The sequence below is a fragment of the Triticum aestivum genome, chromosome 3A (genome assembly GCF_018294505.1).
Source record: "Triticum aestivum cultivar Chinese Spring chromosome 3A, IWGSC CS RefSeq v2.1, whole genome shotgun sequence".
Taxonomy (NCBI): domain Eukaryota; kingdom Viridiplantae; phylum Streptophyta; class Magnoliopsida; order Poales; family Poaceae; genus Triticum; species Triticum aestivum.
Window position 1 is genome coordinate 132,027,782 of NC_057800.1, and position 11,666 is coordinate 132,039,447.

At 46.1% G+C, this 11,666-nt stretch overlaps 2 protein-coding genes and 1 long non-coding RNA gene across 13 annotated transcripts; 1 reads left to right on the forward strand and 2 right to left on the reverse strand.

Moving 5' to 3' along the window:
* Nucleotides 1-1,211: 1,211 nt before the first annotated feature.
* Nucleotides 1,212-4,425, reverse strand: LOC123060673 (protein trichome birefringence-like 38). The gene is made up of 5 exons (XM_044483486.1): nucleotides 3,992-4,425; nucleotides 3,712-3,895; nucleotides 2,315-2,490; nucleotides 2,042-2,200; nucleotides 1,212-1,797 (listed from the first exon to the last, which is right to left on the reverse strand). The coding sequence occupies exons 1-5, from the start codon at nucleotides 4,294-4,296 to the stop codon at nucleotides 1,494-1,496; spliced, it is 1,128 nt and encodes a 375-aa protein (XP_044339421.1). The 5' UTR covers nucleotides 4,297-4,425; the 3' UTR covers nucleotides 1,212-1,493.
* Nucleotides 4,426-5,149: 724 nt separating this feature from the next.
* Nucleotides 5,150-9,442, reverse strand: LOC123060672 (uncharacterized). 9 transcript variants are annotated; one of them, XM_044483482.1, is made up of 6 exons: nucleotides 9,088-9,442; nucleotides 8,902-9,007; nucleotides 8,679-8,814; nucleotides 8,508-8,584; nucleotides 5,722-5,894; nucleotides 5,150-5,557 (listed from the first exon to the last, which is right to left on the reverse strand). In XM_044483482.1, exons 1-6 carry the CDS (start codon nucleotides 9,123-9,125, stop codon nucleotides 5,554-5,556), a joined length of 534 nt encoding a protein of 177 aa, XP_044339417.1. In that variant the 5' UTR covers nucleotides 9,126-9,442; the 3' UTR covers nucleotides 5,150-5,553. The 9 variants fall into 9 exon arrangements, 8 of the variants coding, with proteins under 8 accessions (XP_044339417.1, XP_044339415.1, XP_044339416.1 ...); XM_044483480.1 differs by having other exon boundaries at nucleotides 5,150-5,587; XM_044483481.1 differs by having other exon boundaries at nucleotides 5,150-5,587; nucleotides 5,742-5,894; nucleotides 9,088-9,441.
* LOC123060674 (uncharacterized) lies at nucleotides 5,387-11,410 on the forward strand. Of its 3 annotated transcripts, none has more exons than XR_006428097.1 (7): nucleotides 5,477-5,657; nucleotides 5,768-5,878; nucleotides 6,030-6,322; nucleotides 6,513-7,086; nucleotides 7,757-8,036; nucleotides 10,205-10,397; nucleotides 11,151-11,410. It is a non-coding gene; the product is annotated as an uncharacterized lncRNA (long non-coding RNA). The 3 variants fall into 3 exon arrangements; XR_006428095.1 differs by having other exon boundaries at nucleotides 6,513-6,722; nucleotides 6,816-7,086; nucleotides 10,205-11,410; XR_006428096.1 differs by having other exon boundaries at nucleotides 5,387-5,657; nucleotides 5,692-5,878; nucleotides 10,205-11,410.
* The last annotated feature ends 256 nt before the right edge of the window (nucleotides 11,411-11,666 follow it).

The window sequence follows — 11,666 nt, forward strand, 5'->3', positions numbered from 1 at the left end:
AATGCATCATCCTGTAACTAACTCATTAGTCACATTGCTTGCAAGGCTTATAGTGATGTGCATTACCGAGAGGGCCCAGAGATACCTCTCCGATACACGGAGTGACAAATCCTAATCTCGATCTATGCCAACTCAACAAACACCATCGGATACACCTGTAGAGCATCTTTATAATCACCCAGTTACGTTGTGACGTTTGATAGCACACAAGGTATTCCTCCGATATTCGGGAGTTGCATAATCTCATAGTCAGAGGAACATGTATAAGTCATGAAGAAAGCAATAGCAATAAAACTTAATGTTCATTATGCTAAGCTAACGGATGGGTCTTGTCCATTACATTATTCTCCTAATGATGTGATCATGTTCATCAAATGACAACACATGTCTATGGTTAGGAAACTTAACCATCTTTGATTAACGATCTAGTCTAGTAGAGGCTTACTAGGGACACTGTGTTTTGTCTATGTATCCACACATGTATCAAGTTTCCGGTTAATACAATTCTAGCGTGAATAATAAGCATTTATCATGATATAAGGAAATATAGATAACAACTTTATTGTTGCCTCTAGGGCATATTTCCTTCACTTCTCTCTATGCTAAGGTTCCGGGTTAAGACCTTTGTTTGTCTCGGACTCAGCAGTTGTGACTCGTAGTGTTGTTTTCAAGCCTACATGTGCTATCTTTTGATAACGTACTCACGGTCATTTAGGTTGTCCGGTTATCCCAAAATCTACATTGTAAGAGGCCTTCCTCACTATCTTGTATCTTTCGGTATGTATATCCATTTATGCATAATCTATAAAGCGGGACAAGAGCCTGTTTCGAGATCGACGGGTTGATTCGTCACGGGATAAAAGGCATACTGCCATGTACTTTTGTTAGTGTGTACTTCCGTTTACTTATAAAATACTTTCCCTTTCAAAACACGAGTGCGATGACTGATTAGTTTATGTTAGATGTAGTGACATGTGTGAGGTTCCAAGCTCCCCAAGTGCCTTATTTATTGTGTTGCTATAATCTTTTATCTAAATAGCTTGTGAAAATGTCTTGCATTTTTTTTTGTGAAAATGTCTTACATTGTGGGATGGAGGGAGTACTAGATATGAGTTTAAATCTAACAAGACACACATTTAACTATTTAATTATAAGGGACATTAGATAACTTGTCGTAACTGCTATATATCTGAAAAGAAGAACAATGTCCCTTGTCCCGAAAATTCTGCAAATATGGGATTTGTCAAAGCAATCTACATTTTTATAAGTACAAATCACTTAGCAATCATACCCTCCTTTTTTGAGGGAGCAATCATACCCACCTTGAATACTGATACCATGCTATATCTATTTTTGTTTTGACTGTGATAACCCTCTATCTCTTTGTTTTGCAGTAAAAAGAAAGTATCCTCCCAGCCCTATAAACCAATGTGCTATCTTCAAATATCGCTTGATTATTGACCTATATATATTCTACAAACATCCGACTGAATTCAGCCATCTTGGCCGGTGAGCGCGGCGTAGAAGAGGATGTTCCAGGTGTCGGTCAGGCCGGCGATGCACCAGTGGGTGCAGTCCTGGCCGAACATGCCGCCGTACTTGCCCGGGTGCGCGTCCTTCCTCAGCTGCGACAGGAAGGTGAAGTCCAGCAGGTACACCGGCTTGGCCATGCGGGCAAGGGCGCTCCTGATGACCGCCTGCTGCGGGATCGGCCCGGCGGGGTACGGCCCCGTGCTGTTCAGCGGCTCCGTCTCCCCCGCGCACGACCTCCTCGGCGACGAGCCCCATTCCTGCCCCCTGCACCATTGCAGATGTGGACGAGCATATGAAAAATTCAGGACAAGTTGGTGTGGCTGTGGTTCGGTGGTTCAGTGGTAGCGGTCGAGGGCCAAGGCACGGGCCCGGTTCCCAACAGCACACTCGTCTCTCTCTTTTCTGTGTGGATCCATGGGATGTCGGCCACATAGTGCGCGTATTTGCTTTGAAGGATTTACTTGGGGAAATCATTGGAGTTGTGGAGTGGCAAGGCGGATTAGGTCACCTGTAGTGAGAGGGGGAGATGCCCTGGAAGAAGACCTTGGCGCTGGTCTGGACGAGGTTGGCGTCCACCCATCCGGCCCAGGTGTTGAGCGCCTTGGTGAAGGCCACCGTCCGGTCCATGTCCTTGGCCACTTGGCTGCCCTCCTGGATATAGTCCCAGCTGCAGCAACCACACACACACACACACGCACATCGCGCGAGTTCAGAGTTCAGTCATAATAACCTGCCTGAAAAACTTGGACCAAAACAAAGGCAACACAAACGCTGGTCTTACGGTTGGTCCTTGCCGGAGCGCGGCCACCAGTGCCAGGAGTCGAAGACGAGCACGTCGGCGCCGAGCCAGTTGCGGCCTTCGTCGATCTTGTCGAGCTTGAGTACGCGGCCGGCCTTCTCGCTCACGATGTCCACCAGGTAGTGCGACAGGTAGTACACCAGCGTCACATTGTACTCCTGCGTGCAGGCAGCAGATCGTCAGCTTCAGCAGTCAGTTCAGCCAGCCATCAATCCCAAACACCGTGCTAGCAAGTGCAGTACACAACTACACAGGACTTTTCATGGCCCCATTTGGCCTTGCAGGACACAGCCAGCTCGGCGTTGAAGGAGGCAATCAATCACCTACAGTTTTATAACAATCTATAAAAACAGCAGCACGATCACCACCGAACTGCACGTGTGTGTCCTTAACTCGTAGTGTGCGTCGGCGCTCAATGACGCCAACGAAGGCCACAGATCACGTTGTACTGGTCGAAGCCGGCCACCAGCAAAAGGCCAACGAGGTACACTGGGAGATCAAATTTTCTGGTCCTGACGGTCTGACACAAACACTGAAAAACGCGTAGCAGCAAGCAACAGGGCAAGCAACAAGAACAGCTGACGGAACGACTGGACTCGAGTGAACAGAGTCAGCAGCAGCAGCAGCAGTAGATGCAATATAGAATCACGGAAATGGGGGGAGCACCACACCCACCACGAGCATGTCACCCTAGATCTGAACTAAATAGGGTTAGTCATAGATCGCACCATCCCGGCAACACCAGCACCGGCAAGCGCACGGCAGTGAGCAGATAGCCCATTCGGGCCAGCTCACTTGGGGCACTTGCCATGCCCGGCTCGTTTTAGATTCTTACTCCTTTTCTTTTTTCAGATTGCCTAAGAAAAAGAAATGGACAGACGAAAAAGAAGCAAGAGAAAAAACAGAGCATATAATCTGGCCTGGAGGGTGAAAAACAGAGAGGAACCAACGAAAGAAACGCACATGCGTCAAGCAGCCGTCAGAAAGTGCAGACATTCGGCACGACACCAACAAAGTCCAAACGAGACGACCTCACGGCGACCCGTATTCCGTTCGGCGCTGGCCTGTTGACTTGTGTGGCGCGAGAGCAAAAGAAGGCTTCGTCGACATCGGCCACGCTGGCCATGCAGCGCAGCACATGAAATGGATGCGGTGGCGTGCGGTCCAGCCGTACCACCGCGCCGTAGATCTTCCCTCCCGACGACGCCGCAGCAACCGCCGGGCTGATCAGATCACCTCATCATGCCGGCACCGCCGAGCTAGGCCCCAGCCCCACCCGCCGACTTTTTACCGGACAATCTTAATCTTACTTGGAAGAAAGGAAACCAACGAGGAGCGCAGGGAAGGAACTAGGAAGGAAGGCGTCGATCGGCACGTACATCGAACGTGACGGTGGTCGCCGGGTCGATCCTGCCGGAGCGCGGCGAGACGGTGGCCCGGGCATTGGGCGCCGCGGCGTAGATCATGCACAGCAGCGACTCGTACTGGTTCAGCGCCAGCGAGTCGCCCACGAACATCACCTTCTTGCCGCCCCACATCCGCAGCAGCGCCAGCCCGTCGAACCTGCGCACAAGCACCATCATCATCTCACCGCCGCAATTCGACCTCACGGCAATCGGGCTACGGCGCCGCCGGCCGGACGGCATTGCAGTTGCAAACCTGGGCGGGGAGCAGGGCGGGCTGGGCAGCCAGCGGTACTTGAGGTACTGCTTATCGGGGCGGCCGAACCGGGCGCAGTCGAACTCGCCGCGGACGAAGGGGCAGCTGGCCGAGTCGTAGAGCGGGTACGAGTCGTCCGCCACCCAGGCCCCGGCGAACATGTCGCACGCGCCGCCGGAGGACTCCGACGCCGGCCGGTGCTGGTTCTTCCGGGAGATGGTCAGCGCGGCCGCCGCCGCCGCCGCGGTGCAGGCCGCCAGGAGCAGGGCCACGATGGCCGCGGCGATCACCGTGCGCCGCTTCATGTCGCTCCTCCGGCCGAGGAGGAGCAATGGGGGCGGGGATTGGGCTGGGCGCGCCGGGGAGGTTCTTGTGACGGCGGAGGAGTGGGAAGCGTGAAGGAGAGGGCGGGTATATGTAGGTGGAAGCGGAAGGCATCCGGGCAGCGCTGGCTGGCAGATACGCTTCGTTTTTATGGTAGGTGCCGTCGTTTTTGCATGGATGGGTCAATGGACCACTAATGGCCTGGATGTGCTACTAATATATGAAAACGTATTCATTGATACTCAAAGAAATATAGAAGCGTTCAGGACATATATACAATAATTGATAAGATAGTTTTCTCTTAGGTTTTGCATGTAATTAAGAGATGACAAAAAAAAGATGTCTACAATGGGTTATTTCTTAGCCTTATCTTCATAACTAGTTATTCCTAAAAACGTGGTGACAGATATTATGCTAAGATATCATCTCTTGTCTTATCTTAAATAAAAGAAGACAAGTCTTTTCTTATGAATTACTCCCTCCGTCCGGAAATACTTGTCCTCAAAATGGATAAAATGAATGTATCTATAACTAAAATAAGTCTAGATACAACCATTTCGAGGACAAGTATTTTCGGATGGAGGGAGTATTTCTCTTTCACCTCATCATTTATCCTACATAGTACTTCTAAGATAGCACCATTGTACATGCCCTTAGATAACTGAAGCAATGATCTAAACGCTCTTATATTTCTTTATAAAAGGAGTAGATTCTTGAACAAAATGGGAATTCCGTGATTCAAACCGGTGCATCTCCACTACTATTAAACAATCAAACAAGAACTTTCCTACATGCACCCCGCAAAACGTATACAGACACATCAGCACCATAGGATGAAGCCCACACGACCCAATCCAACAGTCATCATTAATTTATTCAAGATCTGGTATGCGCTTAGCAGTTTCAATAGACTGACCGTACTCCACAAGAGGAAAATATGAAACTCTCCGTCCCGCATCCGCAGCCCCTCAAATCACGCTAATCTAACCATCTAACCAACTCGCAAAAAAGGAAACCGAACCTAATCGTGTCCCTGGCCCCACTCCCTGCCTTTCCTCGCCACCGCCCGAGACGAAGCTCAGCAGTCCTGTCGCCTCCCTGCACGGCGGCCTGGATCCCTGCATCGCATCGTCGCCTCGCTGGACGGTTCCCTCGCCGTCCTGCACCGCATTGAGGCCTCCCTGCCGGCCTCCCTCGCCGCCCTACACCGCACCGTCGAGTGGGCGGCCGCTCCTCCTTCACCTACAATCAAATATTCACGGATCGGCCAGGCTACAACAAGATTATTATGCATCATCTGCATGAGTTCTGGAGCAGTAGGCAGCCCCATCAGATTGGCCAGGTATGATTCGACGGCAGCCCATCAGATTGGCCAGGTATGATTTCGACGGCCAATGAAGACCCACCTAACAAGATACAACCTCACCTTCGTTTCTAATATCCGTCCGACAGATCGCCAGTGCCTAGGAGCCTGCTCCGGCACCCGCGCCGCCGCGCCCGCCCTGAAATTCCCCTGAACCAGCCAGCCACACGCAACTATAATTCTTCCCTGCACTTCTTCAGGTTCGACTTCTTTGACCTGTTGCAACATTAGTCAGGATTAGAATTTTGACAACAGAGTTCGAAAAAATAAATAGTTGCACAGCAGAATGCTATAAGCCGTTCGTTTTACATCTCATTAATGGTTTTCTATGTTGAAAAATGATGAATGCAGGGCCTAACGTCCAAATTTCAGGGGTTAAGGTACCCCAACTCAGCAGAATACGTGACCCATATTGCACAATTGAAGATGGTTAGTTCGTCGATTTAGGCCCTGTTCGGTAGTCGCCCGCTCCCGGAATCTGCGGAGCAGGGGAAGTGCAGCTCGGTCGTTTTGAACTGCAGCTCCGCCAACTCCGCTCCTGGAGTTGTGGAGCGGAGTGGTACCGGACAGGGCCTTAATTATGTTGCAACTGTGTCGACAATGTTTATTTGACCGTACATTCGGGTTCTCTTTCCTTTGTTCAGGTATGCAGCCTTTTACTGGCTCAAATCAACTTGAAAAATACGCCGGATAATGATAAGAGAGGCTCTGTTGAACCTGTTACTCAAAACACTAAAAATCTGCAAATTATTTTTGTCGATCCTACGTCTACTACAATACCTACATTGTTATGCTCTACTAATCTTATGATTTTCTATCCTGGGCAATGACCAGACAAATGATCCATACATGATGACGCATCAAGATGTAGCTTTTGAATCGTACCAACTTGGACGCAATACTCCCATAGCAAATACTGATGAATACATGAATTTTGTTCTTAGAGAATGCATGCATCTCTAAGATAAGGAATTTAGCTCTATACAGGATGACCCACCAAGATGGGTATTAAAGAGAGCTACAACTTATTTGGAACATGATATGGTGAGCCTCAGTTCCGTACATATTACTATTAATTCAATCGGGGACGGATGTTTGTATAGATGGGACCTAAACTAAAAAAATGCCTATTTTCAGATATTCGTTCTAGCTGTTGCATGAATAAACATTGAAGACTTTATTGGTACCTAGCAGTTAAAAATACCAAGGTGCAGTGTATCCAGGTGCTCGACTCGCTAGGCCCAGGAATGCACCGCAAAGACCTCACCGCTATGGTTAGTTATTAGTCCGACTGCACCATCGTTTGATAAGACCATAATGCGGTGGAGAATCACATGGGCAGATGACCCCCTATGGCGGCAGGAGACAGAGTCCTCTTATTTCTTATTTGGGGACAAAGAATGCAAGGGTAAGAACACCTTACTGCTGGTGAAGGAATGCTTAGTCCGTGGCTGCTGTATGCACAGATGCATGCCCTCTTGCCGGCAAAACAGCAGCAACAGTCACCTCTGGTAATTGCTCTTACTTAATATATTTACAGTTGTGTCTCTGAAATATATTTATGGGTCAAATTCAGGATCAGGCGAGGCATGTAGACCTCGGAACTATGTACGATATTTTATACCAATGGTGTGTTGAAATCTTATTTATGAATGAACTGGATTGCTAATTTGCTATGCAGTACTAATAATAATACACTGAACTTATAGTGCTTGCATGTTATAATTCCCCTCTAAGGAAATTTGTTTGCAAGTTATAATTTAGTGTAAGTTTAAATGTATCTTTGGATATCACCCAAATCCAGCAGGCTAGCACTAGCATAGGCAAGATTAACTCTACTCAACCCCGACGTGAGCCACACAATAGAGTAACCCAACTCGACTAAATCGCAAAACATAAGGAACCTTTATCCAACTGAGCTGTTAGCATTACCTGGTCGCCATGGCCTGAAGGATGTTGGAGGGAATATGATTGCCATGGAGGATGTCACCCGCAAACTCTTACACATCAACATGGCCTTAACATAGATTAGGACCCGGCTCTTATGTCTTCTGACCGCTTCAAATTCCTCATGGCAGGACATGCTATCAGTTCCTAGAAGAAAGTGGTGGTCGAGTAGGAAGAGGGAGGAGATGCAAACATCACTGCTAATCCGACCAGTTCAGGAAACACATAAAGATAATATGTATCCTTTGAGCAATAGGATCAGCTTCATGTCCATATGGTCACTACACATGCCATGCAGGCGGCAAGATATGGGCATGTCCATCTCAATGACGGCGAGATCAACGTGGTGCAGCACAACTCTGTCTGAGTCAGCAGCAGCGAATTGTTTCTACGGAGGTCTAATCCTTTTCGGTACCAGTCAAAATCCAACTTTTTATTGCTATTTCGCAATGCACTCTTGTGTGCATAATTATTTAAAACTGAAAACATCTGGAGTACACCTTATCCATTCTAATTCTAAAGACTAAAGAAGTTGCACTTCCTGCTTCCAGAGCGTAAAATGGTGCATTTGAATGATTGTTTGTTGGGACTAAGCAGATTTAGCATATCCTTCTTTTCATGTACATATCCTAATAGGTGAGAGCATCAACGAGATTTGGTTGATCTATCATGAACAGGTTTAGTATATATATTTTTGCAGTACAATGCTTGCGGTAAGACATCTAAGAAATATTTGGAGTTGCCGACTAGGGTAATCTGGAAGTTTGAATTAGTAAACAAATATACCCAACCATCACTTCAAGGAAATGCTCCATAGACAACTACATGGATTTCTTAGAACAATAAAAATATTGTACAATGCATCTCAGAATCAAAACATACTCTTAGATTCAGACTCTTGTTGCTCCCATCCCCTTTCGGCACCTCCTTCTCCTTCAGAAAATCTGAACCATTCAGGGCTGCATCATCAACAAAGGCACCAACTAAGAGGATGAAAGGAAAATCATAGGCTTGGAAAAAAGCTTACTCATTTTTAACTGGTCGGAGAACAACCGTCTGTGAGTTGGCGAGCAGGGACCTCCAGTCTCAGACCTTCCCGACCCCATTGGCTGCCGCGACACACGAGACACAACAACGGCTGCGGCCGCGAAGGCAGCGCCACACGGAACACACCATGGCTCCTGAGCAGCTAACCCTAGGCGATGAACATTGCACACAGTGAGGCTACGCACCGATTTGACGGGGACGAGTAGGCGGCGGGGTCGGAGAGACTAACCTGGACCCGTACGAGCGAGGAGAAGCATAGGGAGGGCCCCGAGCAGCAGCACATCCATGGAAAGAAGGAACTGGAGGTCGCGAGCAGCAGCTGCTCCTGCTCCAGACTGAATCGAACAAGCAAATAAAGATGGTGTCGGAGAGCAGAGCATCCGGATCGAGGGGAGAAGAAGAGTTGGAACCGGACCTTGATGGCGTCTCGAGCAGGGGGGAGGGAGGATTCATGGCGCGCGGGATAAGGTGGAGACGCTCATAGCGGCGACGAAGAGTGCATCAGGAGGAGGGAGGGCCCCGGTGTCGCCGGCGAGCATGCCGAGCTCGAGCGCCTCCTCGAGCACTTCGGGGATCGGATATGAAGAAGGGGCGGGGCGGGGAAGAGCATGGGCCTACGTGTCCGCCGACAATGGTGACGAATGGGAGGGGCGGCCACCAGAGAGTGCCGGCTGTGGATGGGGGATCTAGCGTGTGGCAACAGAGGAGGAGGTAGGAAGTGAAGAATGGGGAAGATAAGAAATGTGAGGGAGCTGAGGAAGGTTGACTGAGTTTTTTAGCTGACTGATTTTTTTTAATACTACTCCTCCTTCCATATATATAGGGCATAATGCATTTTTTAAGACCGTCTTTAACTATTGACAAGATTAATAGTACTCCCTCCGTAAACTAATATAAGAGCATTTAGATCACTATTTTAGTGATCTAAATGCTCTTACATTAGTTTACAGAGGGAGTACATGACATGCATCATGTAAAAATTATATCATTGAAAGCTCCTTTCACACACGAATTTAATGGTGTGCTTTGTGTAAGTTGCATGTCATATATTATTGCCCTAATATTTGGTCAAAATTAGCCTCGAAAAACGCATTAGGCCATATATAGATGGAAGGGGGGAGTACTACTTCTTACTAATAATACTTCTATTAGGCAGTGACCAGTGAGGGATTGTGAGTGGGTGCGTCATTGTCCATACAAAAAAGAATTATCATCGATTATTTATTATAGGGCATGTCCAATTCACCTGCGTGGGTGAGATTTTTTTTCCATCACAGCTTGTTACAGTCATGATCATTTGATGATTTTAAAAGTATTTTAATACAAATATCAATAGAATTGATAAAAAATATTAAGTAGATTTAAGTTTAGTAATCATGCAGGTCATCTTGTGGTATGTGGATGGTATATTTTATGAAGTACTTCACAAGAGATATTTTGTCTGACACTCCACAAGTATTTTTCGATGTGTATCATTATATTTATTCTATGTTGTATCACTATTTAACTCTAATACAGTATTATTTTAATAGGATTATATGACAGATTTTAGAACAAAATCAGTTGTCATTTTAGCGGACTCGGAATTGAATGATGATGATGATGATGATGATATAAGAAATCGAGACATGGAAGATGACGTTCAGGGTGCCACAAATCACATGGATTGTATGATTCTTGGATAGACCCTCTGAGAACCTCAAAACATCAAATACATCATCAGAAGTTGAGCTCATCTCGCAATCATTTACCCTTTCAACGTCTCTCAATCCAACAAATGATGACTTATTGGATGAAATTTGCTTTTTTATCAGTATGGTTGATGATGTCGCTCTACTAGAGTGAGACATATTTTTTTTAGTTAATTTTGAATTCCAATAAATTACTACTCTGATGTCATTATAACTGAGAGAGTTCTGATTTTACATTAGTGAATGGGTGAAAAGGTCTAATCTTTATCCTATTAGTTTAAATTTGAGACAAGTAAAAAAACATACGAGACAATGATGAATACATGGATGTTGACTGATTTAATATGTGTGTAGGGATACTAGCGCGCCACGAAGTCCAGCTATTCAGAGACATTCCATCTTACTATATGGATCTAAACTTTTGTATAAGTTACTATAATCACATATTACATTTTGCCTCATATCACCAATGTTTTCTTATTCTTGTCTTAGTTGATGTGCCAGTATGCACGAGATAGTCATCGTGACAATATAGACATTGGTAAAATGAAAATTAGATTCAGAATATATGTTTTTTATTATAGATTATGATATGTGCCTTCGATCACAAATATGTCACACTTTTAGAAATACAATTTGAGTGACTTGACAACATTTTGTAGCGATCTAAAATTTTGGATAAATAGTATTTTAATATTGTACCATGTGAATTTATTTTGTTTCAGACGTGCGTTGCACGTGCATGCTTACTAGTGGTGTAAATGATCAAACCTTCTGATGAGTGCAGGCAGTCCGAAAGGGATCTTGAATTGGAGCGCCATCGCTGTGTGCTGCTACTGCTACTGGTTTTTTTTTTCTAGTACTGCTGGATGGAGGTGTTGGGGCATGTCTGAAACTTTGAATTCAGTGTGCCTTTGTGCTGTCTGTTTCCTCATGTAAAATACCGGTCGTCTGGACTTTGAGTGGAGGCATTTACCTGACTAAATGAAGGAGGTTTACTTGATCACGTACAAGTGTACAGGAATGACCGTATGAGAGGATAGTTTGGGGAAGAAATGGAAAATAACGCTACTCTACGTTTTGGTTGCAATATCTAACTAGGAGTGTTGTCTTAAGTATTAACGTTAGTTTTGGCCTAATGCAAATGCCATTAATAAGCCTACTGCAAATGCCATTATTAGGGATATATCAACATACTACCTCCTTTTTCCGGTTTATAAAGCTTGCGTGTATCCCTAGATCTATACTTTTTTTAAACGGAGGCAAAAGCTTTGCCTCATCCATTAATTAAGATAGAAAAGAG

Bases quoted from the DNA above. Each gene is read 5' to 3' on its own strand.
- LOC123060673 (XM_044483486.1), bottom strand. From the start codon at position 4,296: ATGAAGCGGCGCACGGTGATCGCCGCGGCCATCGTGGCCCTGCTCCTG. The intron at 3,896-3,991 runs GTTTGCAACTGC...GCTTGTGCGCAG, and splicing joins CCGCCCTGCTCCCCGCCCAG to GTTCGACGGGCTGGCGCTGC. The intron at 2,201-2,314 runs GTAAGACCAGCG...TGGTTGCTGCAG, and splicing joins CGCTCCGGCAAGGACCAACC to CTGGGACTATATCCAGGAGG.
- LOC123060672 (XM_044483477.1), bottom strand. From the start codon at position 9,125: ATGAATCCTCCCTCCCCCCTGCTCGAGACGCCATCAAG. The intron at 9,008-9,087 runs GTCCGGTTCCAA...TGTTCGATTCAG, and splicing joins CTGCTCGAGACGCCATCAAG to TCTGGAGCAGGAGCAGCTGC. The intron at 5,895-8,507 runs GTATGTTTTGAT...ATGTTGCAACAG, and splicing joins ACAAGAGTCTGAATCTAAGA to GTCAAAGAAGTCGAACCTGA.